Raw genomic sequence first — 23,247 nt, forward strand, 5'->3', positions numbered from 1 at the left:
TTTAGTGGCATTTCTTTTTCCTTTTATTTCCTTGTTAATGGCCAACACCAAGCATCTATGACAATAAAGTTGCCCATTTTAATACCAGAGTATTTAAACGAATGAAACCCCAACAGACAACTGACTGACTTTATTAGGTACACAGATTCAACTGCTCGTTAATGCAAATATCTAATCAGTCAATTACAGTTCGGCAAATCACTGCATTTAGTTATGTAGACATGGTCAAGACAACATGCTGGAGTTCCAACAGAGCATCAGCAGATGTCGCAAAAAAGAGGTAATATCCAGCAGGCATCTCTGTGGGGGAAAAATACTGTTTATGCCAGTCAGCTTTGAGCAGAAGGCAATAGTAAGAACCATTCGTTATAACCAAGGAATGCAGATAAGCATTTCTGAAGAGCAGATGGGCAGCAGCAGCAGAAGACCACACTGGGTGCCACTCCCATCAGTTACAAACAGGAAGCTGAGGTGACAATTCACAGAGGCTCGCCAAAATTGGACAACAGAAGATATTACCTGGTTCTGATGAGTTCCTGCTACAAAGGAGTATTAGTGCCGCATTTTGAGAATAAAGTTGAAAAAAAAAGAAAAAGCAGCCGTGGCAAAATTATATTTTTTTCTTAATGTGGCCTTAATACTCTGTCACACCCGGCTGTGACGTTCAGATGGCAGAGCCAGGATTCGTTGTACACAACATGAATGAGTGCAGAAAACTTGTTTCTCTACATGTATATCTGTGGCCAGGCATGCACGTGACAAGCGTTAACACCATAACATACACCAAAAATTCTGAATGCATTGCACTGTAGAATTCCACGTAGATTCTTAATCTGGTCACATGCATAACATCTGGGGTGAGTCAAATTTTTTGTATTACCGCTCCACAACCCTCATCTCTGACCTTTAAAACTCAATGAATCAGGCAGCGTTTAGAGAGCAGTACCCCAGAAAGGTCTTGTTTTTTTTGTTTGTTTCTTTTGCAGGTAAGTCTGAACGCATTCTGAACAAAGCACAATTTCAAAGTAAAATCAAGACTGAGTGGAGGGGAGAAAGAGGACAGTCTAAATAATGAAGGGCCTGCAGTTGGAGTAACCTGATCTGCAGTCTTTGAACTCTGGTGTCAGATAGCAAGGAGTGAAGTGGTCCCTTCACCAGAGAAAACAAGAGATGAGAGACTTTTCTCTAGGAAGGGTAACATCACTCTAATCACATTAGATTTGGTAAATTCAGTGCACTCATCAAGCAATTATGCCAATTGTGTTGTTTTTTTTTTTTTTTTGTCTTGCATAATCAGTGAACAGAAACAAAAACCAAATCAAACATGCTCTTTCATGCCTGTTTGTGCAACAGCTGTCAGGTAACGTGCATAAAGAAACATACTTCTGATGGGAGGAGATATTTAGTATGAACCTGTTCCATGAACGGGCAAGAATGTGACAGTAAAGTGCCAACATATGTCCCCTCCTTAGCACAGTCATTAGTGTGGATATGCAGTGATGTGCATGTTAACCCTCTGGTTAACTCTGTCTTAATGTATCTTGGGTGATTAAAGCAAAAGTGCAAAGAGAAGTGCAGCTAAAGTTTTTCAGGGAGTAAATACGTAAAGTAATAGATTACTGTTTTAATGTTAATGTGGACTGTACTTTTCTGGCTTTTTCTGTTCTAACTGTATTTGAATGTTGATACTGAAGTCACTGTGTTGGTGTAACTGAACGCTACATGGGCTTTCAGATAAAGGAACATGGACAGCTGTAGAAAATATGGATGAGAAGTTGTTTAAGTTACACCATTTGGTAGCCTGATTCAAAGAATCACAGGTAGTGGGTAACCATACAGTAGTGTCTGCATAAACAAGCCTGCATTGTTCCAATTCAGAGGTCACGTGGAAATCAGTTTGGGCAGAGCCTCATGTTCACCCTCTGATAATGAACTTTACATCATTTGAACTTACAGTACGTCAACCCTTGCATAACCCTTTATAGGTCACTCATTGAAATGTTTGGAAATTCAAGTTGGTCTATATTGCAAGTTTTTTATTTTTTGATAACGTTTCCACATTTGTAATTTTCATGGTCCAAATCAAGGTCAGTGAAGCAGCCACATAAATTACCATATGGTAAGGTGGGTGGTGGGAAACATCCAAGTGGTTCTATGGCCTCCTGGAGAAGGGGAAACTAGGCTAATTTATGTCCAGTGAAGTCACCAAACATTGTTTCTTACCTGATAAAGGGTTTAAAATGTGTGACCACCCCCAACCGTCTGCAGCAGATGGCTGCCTCTCTCTGAGCCGGGTTCTGTCAGAGGTTTCTTCCTGTTGAAAGGGAGTTTTCCCTTGCCAGGGTCGCCAGGTGCTCGCTCATAGGGGGTCATTTGGTTGTTTGGGTTTTCTCTGTATTACTGTAGGGTCCTAACTTTACAATATAAAGTGCCTTGAGGTGACTGGTGTTGTGATTTGGGACTATATAATTGAAACTGAACTGAAAGTTTAACACAAGAATAATAACAATGACTAAGCGCATCTACAATGACAACTCTGGATGTTTCATAGGCTTTTCTCTGATTTTCAACCGTCATTTTTTTTCAGCGGGTACAGCTGATTATGGATATATTTTTTTGAAAGTGTGGCGTGTTATTACAGCACTTGAATTCAGTGAGCTTATTCTTTCACAAATGACTGCAAAGGCATGCTGAACTGCTAGGTAACTGATTCTATACACCCTTGGCACTAAAAAGATGAAAGATTAAGAAGTGTGGCACAATACCTTTTGTCCGAATAGTGTGTGATCATCACAAATATATTAATATTCATCAAAACAAACACCCTAAAATATGCAGAAAATGGGCCTATATTGTGCAAAAATGCTAATGATCAACAATACAGAGTCTGAACTGAAATAAATTCTGCTTTTATTTATTTTTTTATTTTCTCCCATCATGTTATATTGAAAGTATATCACTTTCACTTTTGCTAGCGATCCAAGTGAACAGCTAAAAAACAACCAGGATGGTGGTTTGTCCCATTATAAACTTTGTAAAGTGAAATCACAGGAAAGGAATGAAGTCACACCTGATACCACAACTCAGACTTACAGTGGCTGATACTTTAAACCCCTGTAACCAACTCCACTGAACTGTATCTCTGAGTTTTCTGCATTTTTAAGGAAAATATAAGTAATATTAAACAAATCCTAACTGTCTCTCAGAGAGCTCAGCCTGCAACTCAATGCTGATTAAATCCAAGGAGCTTCTGGGTGAATCGGGCTCATTATATCAGTACACGTGAGGCATTGTGATCATATTTTGGTGGCGTGTTAGAAGGGAGTTGAAAAGCTGTTATGTCTAGTATTTGAACAATGCCAACCCCAAATAGCATTAAAAGAATTGGTCTGTTAGTGATGCATGTCTGAGATGTACAAGTTGATCAGTTTCACAAGGACTGCCATGTTTCTCAAACAAAAAGCTTTCACTCTAAAGCATGTAAAATATGCTATAATCACAATCACTGCCTGCATGCTCTCGGTTTACTGTTTCCATGCCAGAAATAGCTGGCATTCGAAAGAGCTTTTAACCTTACCCTGAATTGGGTGAGAGACAGATGTAGCATTAGGTTTTCATAAAACATCTGGAAGTTAAGATTACTGCGGTACCGCTTCACCATTAAAACATTTAAGAGAAAATGTTCAACCACAAAAAGTTTCAAATGCAAACAAGGTGAGGGTGATGTGAAAGAAGTCAGACATCACAGGTAGCTCAGATTTCAAGCTGTGATGGAAATCCAGACTTGAAACCGATTCTGGAAAGTAGACAGTGCCCTCTTCCCTTTCATACGCCGTCTTGTTAAAACAATACTGAGCAGGTCATTCAAGTTAAAACAAATCAGTACATTTATATCTTTCAGGCGCTAAAACATCCAGTTCAAGCGATTTAGTTAGTTTTCCAGTCTTTGTTTGGGCTGTTGTTGATTGTTCTTTCCCGACCGAGTGCTCCCATGAAGAGGCAGTGGAGACGGTCACGTGACCCTGAAACTGTGACTCAAACGCAGCTCCAGTCATACTGAGAGCAGCTGTTTTAAATATCTGCTGCAATCCTGCTGAGTTGCAACATGTGTCTGGAGCGTCAGCAAAATCCTTGTTAATGGTACATTCATCAGAGCTTCAGATAATACAAGAAGTTGTCAAATGGCCTGTATTTTTCTTCCAATGCTCCAACTAGACAGCGAGGGATCATCACAAAAAAGATTTTTCTTTTAAAGGACAATAAGATGCTCTCGATTATGAGAGGATGACACCACCACCACAACCCATTTCTTTGAAGCCTTTGTAGTCTGTTCTCTTCCTTGTCTCACTCTTGTGCTACTGGTCATCGTCATATATCTGCAGTGCGTCCTCAAGCTTGGCCGTGATCTTCTGGAAGAAGCTGATCTGCTGGCGTAGGTGGTACTGCATCTGTGAGCGGAAGTCCCGTACACGTGTGCGGTGGAAGTGCTGGATTTCTGCCAGCGTGGCGAAAGAAATGATGTTGCAGCGGTCATGCAGCTCACCTTCCTTCTTTGGGCAGTCTTTCACCTTGGTCAGCGCACCTGGGAAAATACATCGGAGAGTTCAAAAGTTAAAAAAAAAAACTTTCGGATTTTTCACAATAAAAAAAAATAAACTTATTCAAAAATATTCTGTGATCATGACAACACTGGAAATAAAACCCTGACACATTTATTTCAGAAATAATATTCTACAGCTATCCATTCGCTTCTGCTTATCCTTTACAGGGTCGCGGGAGCCTATCCCAGCTATCATAGGGCGAGAGGCAAGGTACACCCTGGACAGGTCGCCAGTGTGTCGCAAGGCTAACGCACAGAGACAAACAACCATTCACACTCACACCTGTGGGTAATCCTCACTAACTGCATGTCTTTGGACTGTGGGAGAAACCCACGCAAACACAGGGAGAACATGCAAACTCCACACCGGCCTGATGGTGGAATTGAACTCAGAACCTTCTTGCTGTGCGGCAACAGTGATAACTACCATGCCACTCTGCTTTGATATTCATCTATCTTAAAATACATTACCTCAAAAACAGGTTTCCTTTCTTTACACAGATAAACAAGAACACTTCAGCGACAGATAGCTGATAAGATAACAATCTAAGTTTGCACACTTGAAGTTACAGTCACTAAAGGTTGTGGCAACACATACACAGATATTTTTGGGTTTTTAGCTTTTAGCTTTTAGCCTACGTGTAAACTGTTATCTCCATTTATCAGATCACTAAAAATGGAGCCTCCAGAGACACATTAAGGGCATACCATTGATGTGGTATGCCCTTAAAGGCAAGCCACATTAATGGTATGATGTTCTTTTTGACATCATAATGTGCAATGTTTTTTTCATGAGACAATTTCCTGTAATGGTAGGTGCAGGCAAAAATACTGTTGCAATACATTTGTTATTCTTAATATCTGCAATTTTGTTCCTCTGTCTAGAAAGACAGGCGTGAGAATGAAGTACTACATCCAACACGAACTCTCGTGGCCCAGAGTCTGACGCCAACATCGTCGCCAGTTTTAAACAGGCCTCTCTGTCTGTCTAACAATCCCAACAATCAGATGACCCCGTGCTGATCAAGCGCTTTGGTGACAAAGGGAAGGAAAAGCTCCCTTTTAACAGGAAAAACCTCAACTCAGGCAGAACCAGGTTCAGTGAGAGTAACCGGTCTGTCGTGAGCACTTTTGGGGGGGGATTTAAAAACATTAAAAAAAAGAAAAATACTAAGAAACACACTGGGCCAAGGGGAACAGACACTCTGACAAAGGACAAGTGGAGACAGCAACTATACATAAACAGAAGGGTGATTAGAGGAAGTGCAGACAGCTGGGGAGAAGAAGACATCTGAACTAAATTGCAGAGCCAAGACAAGGGAACTAAAAGCAAAGCACAAGGAAAAAAACTAACTTTCAAAATAAAGCAGGAAGTGAGATATCTAAACGTGGAAAATATGAATGAACGTACGGGAGACTTGACACAAAAAGATGGAGCACTGAGGGAAAAAAATTACTCTAAAGCAACTAAGAACTAATAAAATGGGTAAATACACTAAGGGAGAGAATACATTAAACAGTTTAAACAATAACCAAATGCAAAGTTTAAATGTGCAAAATTTAAAAGTAAAAACTCACAAACATTGGATGAGACAATCTGAGACCATGGCATTGTCATGTAAATCACCACATGGGCTCAGGACACTTCAAGAAATGATCTTGAAACTAGACAGGTTAAAACTTTATTCGAGTATAATCCAAAAACGCTGCCATCTTCTCTGGACGCTTCTTATTAATGTTCATTTAAAAAGCCTGCATCTCTGATGGTATGGAGGATGAATTAGCGTGTGTGGAACTGGCAGCATGCACATCTGGAAAAGCAGCATTAATGCTGAAAGGTATATACAGCTTTAGAGCAACATGTGCTCCTATCCACACAATGCAGTCTTTTTCAAGGTAGGCCTTGCATATATCAGCAAGCCAATGCTAAACTACATACTGTCCATGCATTACAGCAATATTGCTTTGCATTAGAAGAGCACTCAACTGGCCTTCCTGCAGTCCAGACCTTTCACAAACTGAAAACACTTGGCACATCGTGAAATGAAAAATACAACAAGGACATTTTTTAAAGCAGCCACTGGATAACTCAAAGACTTTATTATGAATGGAAAGAACAGGAGGACTCCTGCACAGTGCTTTCTTTTTCCTCCTTTTTTTGCCTAGCAACTTTTTGCCCCCTAGGCTTCTGATTGGACAAAATTTATATGGTTAAGGTTATACCGCCACTTGATTTTATTTTTCAACATAAAATCCCCATTATAAAAAATACACTTTTACACCCCCATTGACCAATTTTCAGGACTTGATGATAACAACAGAACCATTCATCTTCACAGCTTGCTATATGGTTGTGCTCTCTTTAGCTTGTTAGGGTTGACTCGAGTTTTTTGTGCTCAGATAAAAAAAAAAAAAGACACTCATAGGAGTTCAGTTTTCCCCCTGAGACAACACTTAGTTGGTTTTTTTTGCCAAAATTAGAAAATTGAGACTTCAAAATAATTGTCCGCAAAGCAGTTGATGACATCAGGGTGGCTACACAGGAAAGAGGAAGTCAAACTCAATAGTCAAATCAAGGAAGTCTGGAATATTTTTAGAACTTCTACACAAATAATTAAAACACAATTCTACAAAAGGAACTTGTGCAATACAAAATTCACGAGGTCGTAACTGGATCACATAAAATCAGGACATGTTGAGAAACCTGCAGAAATGTGCTGATTGTTGCAAACCTTTGCCAGGTTTCTTTGAAGACACCCATCACCCACTTATGACTCACAGTGTTTAGAGTGACTCAAGCTTTGGGGGGGAGGCTGTACAGTCCAGACAGACAGGACCAACAAAGAGGGATCTCAGAGTTAAGGACTAACTCACATGAATGTGGAGGAAATTGCGAGGAAGCTGATCTTGAACGTGCTGACCTAGTTTCTCCTTCTCTCTATCTCACGAAGATCAGAAGCACAAGTTTGCCACCACAGTGAGGAAAAAAAAAAAAACTCGGACTTTGCTCTCCTCCCCGCCAAGGGGATTACTGAGCTATAATTTGAACTCTTGTACTGTTATGCTGGTAGGAAATCTTGTAAAGCTCTGTAACTCTCCGTACCCCCTCATACATTCACCTCCCCTCTTCTTCTTCTTCTTCTTCCTATTTTTCTTTAACCAACAGGAGGAAAGAGGAAAAGGGGGGAACAAAAAAAGAGGAGGAGGGGAATGTAATCCTGAGACCGCTCCATTTTGGATTCCTGTAGTCCCGGGGCAACAGAGTACAAGAGGCCCAGGAATTCCCACTCATTCAAATCAGATGTAGCCTTTGGACTTAAAAGACTGAGCTGGCATAGATGACTGTCACCGTAAGTGACATATGTAGTTCAACAAAGCAGTCAAACATGAGGTGTTACAGCTGCCATTTTATATGTTTTCTAATTTAGCCATTACTGGAGAAAGTGTATATGAGACAATATGAGACTGATAGAAATTAGGGGAATGTGGAGCTGCTGCTGCTGAGAAAAAAATGAAGCCTGATGCGTCTGGAAACGCAAACCCGCTAGAGTCCTGTTTTCCTTCTTGCCTATTTCTTTATCAAATCAGATGCCTCGTGAACTAAGCCAGTCATCTTATGCGAATCCAAGTTATTTCACAACCCCAGCAGCAATGTCGACTCTGCAGTATGGTCAATGGTTGAAGGATGTTACTCACCGGATACTGACCTTTTCTAACACCAGCAGAGATGATTACAAAAGTCTGAGAGTGCTTATTGTAAAGGCTTACAAATTCTTCTGCATGCTGGGTCTATTTTATAGTTGTGTTAGTCATTTTCTTTGGATGTGTTATAATTAGGGTTATAATTTAGTTTACAGCAGGATAGAATCTAGCTGAAAACTAGAAGAGGATATACCGTGTTACTGACATCAAGGGTAGGAAAAGCATAGAGGTTTCTGTTACCACTGAAATGTTTAAACCCTTACACATCAGCTCAATTAGTGAGCACAACACTGAAGAAACTTGAGTAGACTTTCATTTTGCTTTATATTTTTGATCCAAATCAAATGATTTCATGGTTATGATCTGGCTTGTAGCTGGCTGGCTCACTTGAAGGCTTAAATGTATATAAAATGTAATAATTTTCTGAAACATCAGTGGACAAAATGAATGAGAAATTCACTACTGGAAGTGGAGGTCTTAAAAAAAGTGGGCGGTCACGGTCACTACCGACCATGAATAAACAGAATCAACTCTTTGTATGAAAAGGACAAAAAAATGTTGCCAGTCAGTGTTTTCAGTGATGAAACCCACGCCGGTGCCCCAGAATTATGTCACTACTTTGTGGGAGATCACCTGAAATGTTTAAATTACGTTGACTATCTTTCCGAGATATTAATCAATTTGGTTATAATTTAAGTAAAATGTGTTTTACTGGTTTAACTGGTTTTTATTTGGCGTCCCATTTTATACAAAATACCCCGAACCAATGATGCTCTGTGGAGAGAAACTTTGGCATGAAAAACTTAACAGGAAAAAAACAGTGAGTTAGTAAGTAAATGGGCTTTGCGAGGCATAAAACAATGTGTTTGTTATTTGTCAACAGGAAAGGAGGTGAAGCCCTGTCAGTCACACGGACTATTGCAATTCAGGCTCGTTCCACAGTTGGGAGCTGGGATTGTATCTGGAGAACAGAGTTCAGCAGACTATAGAAACAGTGTCTCTCGGTCTGGCAAACGTCTGGACTCTGCGTGCCAGGAGGAACTCCCTCCTCCCAACCTGCAGGGAACTAATAAGCCAACTCCTGCTTTGTAAGTGTGTGTGTGTTTTCAAAATGAGCAAATACAGGCCCTCGCACAGTACCCCGAGTGTTACAATGGACCACGGGTTTCAGTTTTCGACGCAGATTGACACTGCTCTTCACTAAATGAAAACAGATGTTTCTCTTGGTTGGGATACAGTCAGAATCTGGGTCTTTGTATGTCTGCATGATTAACAGACATGCTAGAAGCATTTAGACGCATATAATTCGTTTACATTTTTTTCTTTAAACGGCAGTTAAAAGCTTCCCTACATACTTGGTGCCGAGTCTGTTTTCTTTCCTCTAAGTTTGTTTGTTTTTTGATTTTTCATAATTGGTTTGTTACTAATTAGAATTTATTTTCCCAAGAAAGTATTTTAACATGTTTAGGCAGTATTAAAACGTTAGCCCTGCATAAAAATGTGCTCAACGTCTTTCCTTTGCATTTGTGCTCTAAGACTGCAGAGCTGAATTTTTTTTACCAACATGAAGACAAAGACACTCTCCCACCTTTCTGCACATGGATGATGTCAGGGAAGTTGGCCAGGTGTCCTTTGTAGATGTCCAGCAGGTCGGAAATGAGGTCCAGGTCCTGCCGCGGCTGATCAGCAAAATACTCTCCTATTGCCTCGTAAGACTCCCCCGTGTAGGAAATGGCCTTGTTCAAGCCCACTGAGAAGACCTGCTGGTCCAGCTCGAAAGCCTGGGCCAGGAGTTTGAAGGACTGTCCGACCTTCTGGTACTCCTTTTTGAACCCCGATATTTGTTTGCGGCCGAACTCGTTGATGCTGGTGTTCACAACTATGATGTTCTCGTCCATCTTCTTGGTGAATGTTTTGAAGCCTTCAATCTTGCTCTCGACTTCCTGCAGGTCCAGAGGTACAGATGGGGGGCTGACGGAAAAAAGAAAGGGGAAGATTGTCATTTTAAATCTTTTTCTACTGCTTATCTTTTGCTCACTATCTGGCACACCCTATTTTTAAAGGCCTTCAACTCCAAGTTGTTAAAACAGAGCAAAGAACGTAGTTTATAATATTAGTTCCCTATACAAGGTCAAATATCTTTCAGCTAAACTTAACACTATTAAAAAGAACCTGACAAAAAACTTTGTCATTTCCCAAAATGCTATGTGCATCTTAATAAAGACCAATTCTCAGACTCCTACCTGATTGTGAGGAAGAAATTGGCCCCGACCAGCTCGTCCCTCTCTGCCTTCCTCTTTCCCTGCTTCCATGCCTTCTCATCCGCCCCACAAGTCAGGAAATGCTGGAAAACGTCACAGTGCGCCAGCACAGGATGGCTTGTCATGTGGTTCATCCACCAGATCAGACCCTTCCTCCTCTTGGAGAGGAAGTCCTCCTCGAAGCGGCCCGTGGCCTGCTTCTCTGGCAGGTGGGGCACTGAGATGACAGGGAAGCGCTCCACGAGCCGACCGTAGAGCCAGTCAAAGTGTTTATACCTGCAGGAAGGAGTGGAGAGAAGAGAAATTGGGACTGGTTGAATAAGTGAGGTAAGGTAATGCCAGGAGCATGTAGTGAGACAGAGTGAAAAAGATAAATGGAGGCGAAGTGCAGGAATCTTTTCCCAACAAGCCCTGAGGGAATTCGAGTGTAGTTCAACTGACAGACACATGGACATGGAAACAATGTGAAAGCTGTTGAGGGAACCTCAGAGAGGAAACAAGAGAAGGCTCCAGATGGCAAATATCCACAGCTCTGTTTTTAACATTTCGTAAACCGCAGTAAAAATCAGAAAAGTGGAGAAAAGGGAAGACGATACATACCTGCGGTTGACTTGGACATTGGTGTGCGTTGGAGTAAGGCCATATGACATGTAGCTCTTCATCCCTTTGAACTTTGTTTGCTTGGTGGGGTCGTCAATGGTGCACGTGAACGGATAAGGGTCCTCCTGCCACTCGGGTCCATGCTTCCCCATCACCACACAGATCCTGTCTCCATCTTTCACAAAAGCTGACGCCTCCCCTAGCAGGAAGGCCTCCCCTCCGGACTTGACGAAGGTGGAGAACCTGTTCAGGTTCCTCCCCACTGTGGCTGAACTCTTGGCCTGCTGCTGCTGGGAGCTCCCACGGCCCGGCAGGGAGGAGGCAACTGGGTGCAAAGGAGGGCTGCTGCTGAGACCCTGAGGGACATTGGCCACAGGAGAGCTGTCGTCCCACTCGTCATCCCAGTCATCATCGCTGCCCTGGCTAGTGTGGAAGCTGCTGCTATCAGCTCCAAATCCTCTGTGAGGCTGGGAGGATGTGTAGGAGGTCTGGACTTTGGTTTGGGTCAAGGAGAAGCCATTGTTGTTGGAGGTGATGTGGTCTCTGATGATCTCAACATAAGAGGCAGGGAAGAGGCCAGCCTCCCCCTTGCTGTTCTCCCCCTCCAGCCAACCCTCCAGCTCCTCCTCGCTAAACAGAGTCACCACCTCATTCTCTGCTATGGAGATCTCTCCTGGATTTTCAGAGTGGAAATCGTACAACACTTTGGCCTTCAGCGCCATAATTTCAATACTGCTGCAATATATTTTTATATATTTATATCTCTATATATAGATATATATTTCTGGTTCTGATTCTCAAAGCTTCCTCGAAAATGTTATGTCTTCCAGCACGATTAAACCTTTAGGATCTGTGCAGCTTTAATCAGATTTAGGAAGTTTTATGGTAAAAACAAAAAACAACCCATTCCACCTTTGACCAAATTAAACACGCTTGTATCTGTGATCCACGCGCAAAAGAATAAGACGGACACGCAAAAGTAGTCCTGTATCCGACACCCACCTCCTCTCTCTCCTTTCCGCGGGTTCAAATATCATTAGTTTCCATGCACAACTTAATCCAAGTCCGAAAACGCATTCAAAACCTGTCCTTTTTTCTCCCTTACGGAAAGACACCGGCTATTCAAGTTTAAAGCCAACAAACTTGCGACGGCAGGATAGCCGTCTTTCCCTAAGATAAAAGCCGGGGGGAAAGTCCTCTTTTTTTCCCCTCCTCTCTCCAAGATGCTTGTAAGTTAAAGGCACCAGCACTAACACGTAGTTACACAGGCTGACTAACGGAGGGTGGAGCCAGGAACACGTTCAGTCAAGTCTCTGAAGTCGGACCAATAACTTTTAAAAACCAAAAAACTTCCAGCTTTTATATACTCATTTATCCAGACACGGAACAATCCACATCAAGCGGGGTATGTTAGATTAACTGCCCCAGTTAACCTGCTTTATAGGCTATGACGTCATTACACGTAATCTTTGAACTGGTCTCGGGCTAACCTTATGTTAATTAGAGAAATTCGCTAGTCACTCTTCAGGATGCTAAAAATACACACTTTAAACGTTAAAAGTTAATTTGGGCTTTGATAAAAAGTTAAAAATAAAATACTGTTTGTGTTTTAAAGTAAAGTCTGCATCAAGTTCCTGGATGTTTCAGCTTCACCGGGCAGGAACGATGTGTTCGCATCAATTTGACATGCTGAAAGTTTCTGTTCGCTTGATTTGTAATCTGAGAAGATTTTTTTTTGTGACAGCACAACTTGTTTGGCTGCTTATGCTGCTGTGAAACTGCTTTTTAGTTGGGTGTCAGGGAGAAAATAAGTATATATAAATACGTAAAAACATGTTTTAACCCGGCAAAACAAATATTAAATGTTTTTTTAACACGTCTTACAATCTATATGGATGAATGGGATATTTTATTTCTCATCCTCTTATAATTTAAATTGTATCAAAACAAAAATAAAATAAAAATAATATGCATGTGCAGGATATATATTATTGTACTTTATTAATAGCCCCCTCTGCCCACTAGAGGTCGCTGTTTCATCACCCACTGAGAGCAGAGCACAGTTCATCCTCCCGTCCACTTGCTGGCAGTAAACCAACCCTTTCATTCAACTGTGGCGATATTAAACCTACCGGACAAAGAAGATAATAATTAAACAAAAGCTGGACATTTTTTATTATTATTTTTAATCAAGCGTGTTTCGCGTCAGCACATAAGACCCGAGAGTTGCTTTGGCTTACTGCAGGCAGCTGCGGAATAAATGAGGACAGTCAGATTATGTGAAACCTGCATGGACCTGGTTTAATTTAGATTTCTTTTTTAAAGGTAATTATGAGGCATGTGTATGTGCTGTAGGTGCTTTGTTTTCCTGTGTCTGTTAAATTAGGATTTGCCCGTGGACAGATTTGATCGAGAGGAAGATAAATTGATGATTTATGCCAGTTTAAATAAAATATAACTTGTTTTTAACAGGAAACTGAAGGACACTCTGTTTTTACAGTTCATTTGCTCTAGCTACAATTAGGCGTCTTGTAACCGACAAGATTTATTTTTATGAATTGGAAAATTTTGCCTTCATAAATATGTGACTGTAATCTTTACCATGGTAAACTGAATCAGGGGATTGAGTATTGCAGCAGCTGCATGCTACGAGGTGTAGCATCCAGCTGTTGCACGATAGGACTTGCAAAGCAACAAGTCTTCTTTGAGGATAATTTAAAGAGGAGAAAAGGGGAAAACACTAACAGATTAGATGTGGTCATTTGTGGTAAACATGCATTAAAAATCAGCACGTCTTTTTTGTCTGCTAAAGTGAAAACAGTGATTTTTTTTTTAAATCGCCAGTTTATATACAAGAACATGAAACATTTTGCATAATGTAAACCCTGAAATTGAAGAAAGTCAAAAGCACAAAAAACTGAAAAATAAATGAGCCTGTAATATGAGAAGCTGTTCTTAGGACTCAGTTTAGGTCACACATGGCTGAAAATTAAGATGGATCAAATCAAGACTTGCACCACCTGTAAATGTGAATTTCCTTGAGTAATTATTAAAAAAAACTTATGGCATCAGCAGCAAAGGAAAGAAAGATAACAGCAAAGGCAGCTGATGGAAGCAGTTTTTATCTATGATGCCAGTGATATTAGCAACAGATACAAATAAATAATATTAAAGTGTTTCTAACACCGTCTTCTCGCTCTCTGTTTCAGACATCCTATGATGTCCAGCCTGGTTCAAACCACCTCGGACAGTTTGTGTAAACTCGTCCGCTGGGCTCACAGCCACGGCACCATCTGTAACCTCCTCCCCAGCTTGCAGCACATCACCCGTGGCTCCTACAGCAATGTGCTGACAGCTGAATCTGGTCCGCACGGTGGCAGCGTCCCCATTGCTGTGTGGGGCTGTGGGGCTGGACACGCCTACCACTGGCCCCTTGGTGAAAATGCAAACACTTGTGGCGGCTCAGCCAGTACCAGACAAGGCCAGGAGAGGTTTGCTGGAGGTCGTCCAACCAGTAAGGTGAGGTAAAGATGTGAGGTGCTGGTATTGTCTGAAATGACACGGGGATGTGCAAATGTGCAAAGAATTGGGTTACTGACAAATTCACATGAGCTTAGGGCCAGTGTATAATCAGCATGTGGGTTCATGAGCCTTTAATACTTTGTCTGTCAACATATGATTAAACCCAGACAAGACTGGAAAATCCCTGCAGCCTTACTTTTATGTGGGATTTTTGGTGAAATAATGCACTCTTAAATCACTTTTACAGTGGCTTTGTTTTTGGAACGTGGAAGCTATGTGGTTACAAGCCATCTTTAAGTTACAGTCCATGGATTTCATGCAAGTTATGCATAATTTTAAGGCTTAATTTGATGTAAACTGGAGACTTACATGAAAATGAATTGTACAGTTGTCATGAACTGTACAGTAAAGCTATGGAGACAATTATGTACTGGATTATAAGGTTGTACAGTTGGACATCACCTCTTTCTAAATGTTCAGATTGCAGTGAGAACATCATGTGACCTCTCCTATAGTGAAGCGGCATCAGAGGGCGAGGAGTTCAGCGGTCGGCTTTTTGACATTGCTGCATGTGATTCATCAGCCACAGATGAGGATGGCGACTATGAGCCCCGGCCATCTAGGAAAAGAGGCGGGGCCCAGGGAGGAGCCATCGCTGCAAAGAAGGTCAAACAGGAATCCGCCCCAGCAGAAGACGATGACACTGGGCTCACAGAGACAGACCTAGTCTGTGTTTTACAAACTCATCAGGCACCAAACACATACTCTCAAATCACACAAACACTGTGGCCAAAAAAGGCTCTTTCATCTTGCTGTCAGCCCCAGCATGGACAACATGTGGGGTGTGAGGGATCGATGGATCCAGAGACGGAGGTACTAGGAGGAGGCAGCTGCACAGCAGGGACCACAGAGCAGGCTGAGCGATGCAGCTCTGCCACAGAGACCACTACGAAGAACACAGGTACCAGCTCGCATGTTTTCATGCCATCAGGGGAACAAAACATAACGTTGTTTTTGTTTGTAATTTTTTTGTGTGTCTGTAAAGCTGAAGAAGACGAGAGTGAGCTGGAGAAGCTGCGAGCATTACTATTAGCAGAACGCAGCCGAAACCAACAAATGACAGAGATGATCTCCAATTTGAAGCAGGACAAAGAACTGCTGCAACATGAACTCACGAAGAAAGCTGAACTCATATGTGAGTTTCTGCAGGATAAACTGCGCCCCGGTAAGCTCACGAATCTGTGCCGTTTGTAACCTTACACAAAAATTACGTTCACTGAACTAGAGTTAGTTGGTTTCTCAAAATCTTCAGTCCTCATCTTCTCTTTCTTTCTTCTAGAGAAGAGGTGGCCTCGTTGTTCCACTCAGGTGGAACCTGGAAGCTCACACATGGCGTCCTCTGATGATGCAGCTGGGTTTGATTTGCCAACGCTGTTTGACTCATTTGAGGAAGTGGAGCTTCATCCTCTAGAGCGCCATCGGACCCCGAAGAGCAAGAGGAGCCGGGATGGAGAAAACACTCGAGTCAGGAGTAAGGACACATAGAGACACTCTGATAAATGTGTCACGGAGTACTTGCTGTGCTAAACATTGCTTTTTTGTTTTTATTGGTAGTGAAAAACGTGGTGGGTGTGATAGCACGCTACATGGCTGCCCTCCAGGAGTTTCGCCGCAGCGTCTCCATGAAGGTGGCGTTTGACCGCATCGGTGTGGACCGCAACACAATCTCTCGCACGGCGGCCATAGCGGAGCTCAGCCTGGCTGCTCCAGAGGTTTTTCACGCACTGGTGCCATGGGATGAGAAGGAGGAGACGCTGGCACACTACGCCCACCGCTGTCGGCAGGCGATGGACGACACCATTAAGGCCAAGATCAAAACAATGAAGGCAAAAGGAGAACTGTTGCCCATTGTGTCAAAGTGACAGCTTCATGTATGGTGCTCGCGCTGCCTGAGGCACAGGCCTACAAAACCTCTGCATACTTTATGTATAGAAAAAAAAATCAGAGAAAAATACCACCTTAGGACTTTTAACATAATTGACTTCAAATCATATGTCGACTGTATTCCAACCATCATGGGTGCTTCCTGTCTAGTGGATTTTTTTTCTTGTGCGATTATGAAACAGAAGCGTGAAACTGACACTTGTTGACTTTCACAGCAGATTCAGCTGCTCAGAATTCATCAGGTTCTAAAAAATGTGTTTCTTATGGCTGTTTTCCAATAAACCACAAAAAAAGGTTTTTTCCTCCATTTATTAAATTGATATCTTTCACCCTCAAAGAACATCAGTGGGTGTGTTAGAGTCCAGAAGCACTCCTGTTATCATCTTTAATGTATGCAACATTTTTATTATCCACAGCAGAACGAAAACAGTCGAAATATAACCTTTACTGCAATGTTTCACGGCCATGTAGAACAGTCTTCTGATCCCTTGTGCAGGTTTTCTAAAATCAGCAACCAGCTTTCCTAGTCATGAAAATATAAGAGAGGTCATTTAACACTCCCCTGAGATCATTTACGACATCACAAACAGCTGTCCAAGATGAGAGACGTGGTGTGCGCCCAGCTTGTTCCAAAGCTGCGCCTCTCACACCAGAAGGTAGATCGGATGTAAAACGTCAAGACTCGGGCTCCAGGCGTGGAAGAACTGGGAGGATGAGGTTTCCAAATGAGGAGTCCTGAGTGATGAAGAAGCCTGAAGAATGTGCATGTGCATGCTGCAAGAAAAGAAATAAAGGTGTTAACTACAGGCTTGACAGCAGAGGGCCACCCAAACACGCAATCACACCACCAGCATGACATGAAGAATCTGTGTTTTCATTTATTCTGTTTTATCAGTTAACTTGTTGAGGTTGAATTTATATTGCCAGCCTGATAACAAATCATAGTTATTTCCCACTGTTAATGATATAGAAGGAGGATTAAATGCAGCTCATTTTTAAATCTAACCTCTAATCTACATTAGCACATACGCACTGCTAAGTGATACCCAGCTGGTATTTACTGGTATTTTCTTGTAACTGTAATTTACAAGAAATGCTGCCCTCAGATCTATCAGGCAGCTTTGAGACAGCATGCCTGAACCAATGATTAATTCACCAGCACTTAGTAAAAATATTTGGGATTTCAGATCACAGATGTGGGATCTGGCATTTGTTTATCCAGCAGATTAGCTCTTACACGCTCAGCACCAGCTGTAATCACTGTAACTGTAATCACAGCTGAGGACACAGTGATGTGGAGTCAAGCAGTAAACTTGTAAAATAAATGACTGGAACATTAAGGATCAATGACCTCACTGTCCCCCCCCCCCCCACACACACCTACACCTAAAAAAATAAAAAATAAATCCAGTATTAGTTGGGCTCCTATCAGAAGGCTCTTCTAATGTATGCTGTGTAGGATTGCTTGTAATCACTGTAAGATTCATAATGAGGAGGGGTAATGTGGTTGCACTTCTAGTAGCGTTTCTGGTGTCTTACCTGCAAGGCTGCTTTCTGCTGCGCAGCGATGTGCTGCTGTTCTGCGTTGTCCCTGAAGTCCTTAACACTGGGCCGGGCCAGCGAGATGCTACAGTGTTGAAGGGGAAAAGATGGCATGGAAGCATGTGAAAATTACCAAAGTCTTTTTTGTTCTGCCTGAACTCGGCTCTTTAAGCCTGACTAATGACAGGTTATATGTTGGTGTTCTAACATCATCATAATTATTGTTCCAGGACCATCGCTGCAAATGTCCAGTCACATTGTTGTGAAGTCATAACATTAGAGAAGAAAAAGGCAACTGGCGCCTTGTCATAATAATGAGGGCATTAAAGTTCAGGCTTCAGGATTTGAAGCAGCACAGAGCTTTACACACTCGGAGCATCTCTTAATATGTTATAACTGAAACAACAGGGGAAAAGCTGTGTCCCAAAAAAAAATCGACTTTCCCACTGGACTGTTTACAATAAAATAAGCATATGGAGTGGTGAGCACACCTGTTCCCTCAGATGTTATTTGCCACATTTGTCAGGAGTCTCTCCACATCTCGGATGGCAATGAAACGTGTTTCACAAGGGGAAATCTGTACAACAGTGTCCAGCTGTTGTTCCTTATTGCACTGCCGATACAAGCCAGCCATCTTGTTTAATGCTACTGGCAGGGAGGTGGGAGTTAAACTGAAAGAGGTAAATATGGTTCTGTGAATTCCCGGGAAACTGCCAGTCATGCTGGTCACTCGGAACATCTCGGCTCAAGAAGCTTCCTAGAGACTGGATGTAGGCTATAACATGGTATCTCAACCTGCATGCAGTGCAAGGAGACATATCCAACTTGATGTCTGGGAATTCACAGAACCAAAGTTACCTTCATAACTTGCGTGTGTCCTGTCCTTGGATGACCTCTTTCATGTTTTTGCATCACCGTTGTAGTTGATGGTCCATATGCAACAGTAATTATGATGTTGTAGGACCAATGCCAACACGAGGACATCAAATCATGACACATACTAATGTCCCAGGTAAGCTTTACACACAGACTTAATACCCCCCCCCCCCCCTTCTGTTACTTGGATTATGCTATACTACACCTACCTGGCTCCAGGAGTATTCATGGACTGACTCTGCATCAGTCGCCTCCTTTCCTTTTCCAGCTCTGCCAATATAGCCACCCGGGTCTTGTTTGGGAAGGCTGTATTACAAAAAAAAAGAGAGTAAGGGACAGCTAATAATGGCCACGTTTTTGGGTAATTACAATTGAATGTTGAATAAACATCCAAAAAGATTAAGCTAAACAGTGTTTAAGATTATTTAAGATCTTATTTATAGCAAGATTTACTAGAAAACACAATAAAAATGATTCTTGTGATCGTGGAGGTTCTTTTTTTTTTTTGACTGTCCCGTTTGGTTTTTTTGCCATCAGAATTGTTGTCTAAAGGCAAAGAAAGACACCCAATGGATTTACTTTACCAAATGGACCATCCCAGCCTTGCCGTATTGGTCTATTTGATTCACCTTTGCTTTTATTGTTTATTTTGTTTTCATTTGCTGAACACGGGACAGACTTGACTGGAGAAAAGAAAAGGGAGAAGAAAGAGGGAAGAAACAGAAGCGGGGAAGAGGCGGTGATAAAGGGCAAAAACCAACAAAACAAACAGACAAAAAATACACATATCAGTCACCTGGATCACCTGTTGAGAAAGAAAAAAAGAGATAACAAGCAAAGAAAAAGAGAGCAATATAATAAACAACATCATCGCGATGATCTATGTGAAGATAACAGTAAATACTAAATATTAAATATTATTGTGCAGCACGTAAGATCGCAGCTGCACAGTGTGCTTTGAGGTAGCAGCCAAAAAGAGTGTAGTTTGTGGTGTGTGAGGCACCGTGTGTAGCACCTGTGAGCGGGTGCGCTTGTATTTAACAGGTTCCTTCATGTAATGATCTGCTAGGGAGTGTGGGGAGCCACAGCCCCGTCCTCCAGGGCATGAAGCAGGTATGGAGGAGATCAAGGCTCCAGACATCCAGAGGCCCCCAGAACACAAGAGACCAAGGAAAACCAACAGAGGGGCAGCCGCGCCACTGTCCCAGAAAGAGCTGAGGAGAGCCCCAGATGAGGGCTCACTCAGCAGCCGCGGAGCAGAAGCCAGGGGGGGGGGGGGGGGGGTTGCAGTGACGTGCCTGTAAGCTCCGCCGCAGCCAGCTGTGCCAGAGTGACCGAGCCCCAGGCCGAGGGCACCCCACCCCCGAAGGAGCCCGAGCGAGCCCCAGGCTCCGACAAGCACCCACCAGAAGTGAGCCGGTGTGTACCTGGACGCCCATCCCCGAACACAAAGAACCACCAACGCACCGATGTCTGAGGGCGTCTGCCACTGGCAGGGGGAGTGGTGGGGGGAGATAGGCCTCCAAACCTTGGAGGGCCTGAGATGTCCCCAGAGAGGTGGCGTCTGATACCCAACCTGACATATGGACACAGACAAACAGGCACACACAGATACAAACATCCATTCCCACCCTCATGCTCTCATATGCAATTACTCAGCACTCACCCAACGTGGAGACAGACATAAAGAGACACTGTACACACAATCACACTCCCCAAGCGTACTCTAAGCCCCGGGTCTAGGTCCCCCTGCCCCTGGAGGGGGAAACTGCACCCAGACCCAGGTGGTGTTACCCTTTTCCCTGGGGTGGGGAGAGGCAGACCGCCCCGACTCAGCAGCAGCAGGGAGGCCCCACATTCCAGACCCCAGTCGGACGGCCAACTCCTCCTAGCCCCCCCGCTCCAACAGGCTGCAGAGAACGGGGGTGAGAGAAGACTCCAAACCTCCCTCCACCCGCTCTTATGTAGTGTTGATGCATGTGTGTTCTAAGGTGCCTTTAAAACCCAGGAGGGCTTGGAGCTACCTGCCAGAGAGCAGCAGGTAAGCGCATAGCCCCTCCTGATAGCCCTCAATGTCTACGTGTATTTAAAATTGAGAGGTGGGCAACGACGCCAGGGGTGAGGTGTACACCCTGATGGTCTTTTGGATTCCGTGTAGCGTGCCCAGCACCAAGGTCCTATATGTATGTGTTATGAGAGTGTGAGTAATGTGAATGTCTAAGTTGTGGGATAAAATTGAGGCAGAGGCAGCCAGAAGGGGACGGGGGGGGGGGGGGGGGGGGGGGGGGATGCCTCCCCTGCACCTTGGTGACACATCTTTACCCCAAGGCCCTGCACGTGGGGGTGATTGTGGTGGCGCGGGAAGAGGGAGGCAGCTGGAGATGGGGAGGGAAGGAAGGGAGGGGCGAGTGGCCCCTCCCTGGGGCCAGCTCCCCCGCTGACCCCAGTAGGCACCCCCACACTCTACAACCCACCAGGGAAAGGGGGCCCAGGCCCATCCGGACTGGGGGCCCAGTTCAGCAGTGCCGCCCGGCCCCACAGAGCCTGGGGCAGCCCACCTGACCCCACCGCAGAGAAAACTGCACCCACCCCGTCTTCCACTTATCTTCCAGACTACACAAGACAATAGACACCCAGGCTGAGATCTTCCTCCACCTCTCCTATATCTCTCCCCACCTGCAGAGTCACTTCCTGGAGAGAGGAGACATCCTGTAAGATGTAAAAGCCTCCCCCACCAGTTGAAGAGCCCCCCAGGTGGCTTGATGCACCGGCGGCACCCTGTTCCAGGGCTGGGCCCCCATGCACCCACACACCCACAACCCTGGCGACACACCAACCAGGACCCAAGCCCCCAAGGCCCAGCCATGGCCCCAGCCCAGAGACGAGCACCCCCAGAACCCCGCCTGCCCTGGACACAACCAGGGACAGCCAGGCTCCCAGGTCAGTAACCCACGTCCGTCAGCACAGACCCTCCCCTAGCCCCGCTGCACGCAGCCACGAGGAAACAGTCACCTAAGAGCCAACAGAGCCCTTAACAGGCCATGACCGCAACCCCGGGTTGGGCCCTCCAAGGAAGACGCTTCTGGGGAACCCCCCGACGCCCCAAGCCTGTCCCTACCCCCACACCAATCACAACGGCGAAGGTAGGACCAAACTATGACCCCCCCACCCCCACTAGGTGATGGAGCTGATCAAAGGAGCCCAGAGCAATTGATCTGATGTGGTGGCAGAGGCTGTATCAAGACTAATGTAACCTATTAGATAATTTCTATATTGGTTAGAATTAAGATTATTTTTATTTTTCCAGTTCATGAGGACTGTTTTCTTGGCTATGCATAGGGCAGTGAAAACCATATGGGCGATATTCTTTTCTGTAGTGACATAATCTAAGCTGCCCAACAAACACACTAAAGGGGAAATTGGAATGTTACATTTCAGACACTTTGATAAGTCTTCACATATCTCGCGCCAAAACTTCTGAACTGGTGGACAGAACCAAAGAGCGTGGATATAATTGTCCGGTGTATTGGTTTGACAGTGTGAGCAGTTGTTGGTAGACGTAAAGCCCATCTTGAACATCCGATGACCTGTATAGTGCACTCTATGTAATATTTTGTATTGAATTAATTGAAGACTGGGATTTCTAATTAGATGAAAGGTTTTTAAGCATATCTGAGACCAGAAGTTTTGGTCTAAGTTAACTGATAAATCCGCTTCCCATTCTTTGAGGTTCTTGCCCTATTCCTCCCTCATGGAGGGGGCTGTTTCAGGGTATCCAGAGCTGGTAGTTACGCCCCTGTATTCAGCAGCCGATTCTCAAGAACTTAAATGACCCAAAACAAATGAATTACCTTGTCCTGGAGGATTAGTAGTCATCTCAGAGAGTCGGAGAGGTCAACAGCGGACACCAAAAAACCCCAAACAGGTTATATTAACGGTCAAATGCTTGGTGTTTCCTTCCCGCTGCGATTGTTTCGACGCTACTGGAAACTGCTCATCGGTAAAAGTCCTCAACGGTGATTAATGTAAGTTAGTTAGAGAGAATAGACCATACAGGAGGACTTGGTGATGGACACCTCAGCAAGTGTCTTCGTAACAGACGATAAAACACTCGACTGTGTATCTGTGCATCACCGCATTTTTGTTTCTTAAACGCGTGTACCGGTTTCACAATTACAAAAGACTGCAAAGGAAAGAGGA

The 23,247-nt window shown here is 43.7% G+C and overlaps 3 protein-coding genes across 4 annotated transcripts; 1 reads left to right on the top strand and 2 right to left on the bottom strand.

The window, feature by feature from the left end:
• Positions 1-2,893: 2,893 nt before the first annotated feature.
• LOC113025930 (sorting nexin-18-like) lies at positions 2,894-12,585 on the bottom strand. Its single transcript, XM_026174190.1, has 4 exons — positions 11,164-12,585; positions 10,546-10,839; positions 9,891-10,273; positions 2,894-4,582 (listed from the first exon to the last, which is right to left on the bottom strand). Exons 1-4 carry the CDS (start codon positions 11,883-11,885, stop codon positions 4,356-4,358), a joined length of 1,626 nt encoding a protein of 541 aa, XP_026029975.1. The 5' UTR covers positions 11,886-12,585; the 3' UTR covers positions 2,894-4,355.
• Positions 12,586-13,260: 675 nt separating this feature from the next.
• kiaa1958 (KIAA1958 ortholog) lies at positions 13,261-16,863 on the top strand. Of its 2 annotated transcripts, XM_026174191.1 has the most exons (6): positions 13,261-13,488; positions 14,373-14,682; positions 15,166-15,646; positions 15,731-15,910; positions 16,025-16,216; positions 16,300-16,863. In XM_026174191.1, exons 2-6 carry the CDS (start codon positions 14,380-14,382, stop codon positions 16,605-16,607), a joined length of 1,464 nt encoding a protein of 487 aa, XP_026029976.1. In that variant the 5' UTR covers positions 13,261-13,488; positions 14,373-14,379; the 3' UTR covers positions 16,608-16,863. The 2 variants fall into 2 exon arrangements, with proteins under 2 accessions (XP_026029976.1, XP_026029977.1); XM_026174192.1 differs by lacking the exon at positions 13,261-13,488 and having other exon boundaries at positions 14,542-14,682; positions 15,201-15,646.
• Positions 16,864-16,923: 60 nt separating this feature from the next.
• LOC113025932 (SOSS complex subunit C) lies at positions 16,924-23,237 on the bottom strand. Its single transcript, XM_026174193.1, has 4 exons — positions 22,899-23,237; positions 19,257-19,353; positions 18,169-18,256; positions 16,924-17,403 (listed from the first exon to the last, which is right to left on the bottom strand). The coding sequence occupies exons 1-4, from the start codon at positions 22,921-22,923 to the stop codon at positions 17,305-17,307; spliced, it is 309 nt and encodes a 102-aa protein (XP_026029978.1). The 5' UTR covers positions 22,924-23,237; the 3' UTR covers positions 16,924-17,304.
• Positions 23,238-23,247: the final 10 nt, after the last annotated feature.

This window comes from Astatotilapia calliptera, chromosome 7 (genome assembly GCF_900246225.1).
Source record: "Astatotilapia calliptera chromosome 7, fAstCal1.2, whole genome shotgun sequence".
NCBI lineage: Eukaryota > Metazoa > Chordata > Actinopteri > Cichliformes > Cichlidae > Astatotilapia > Astatotilapia calliptera.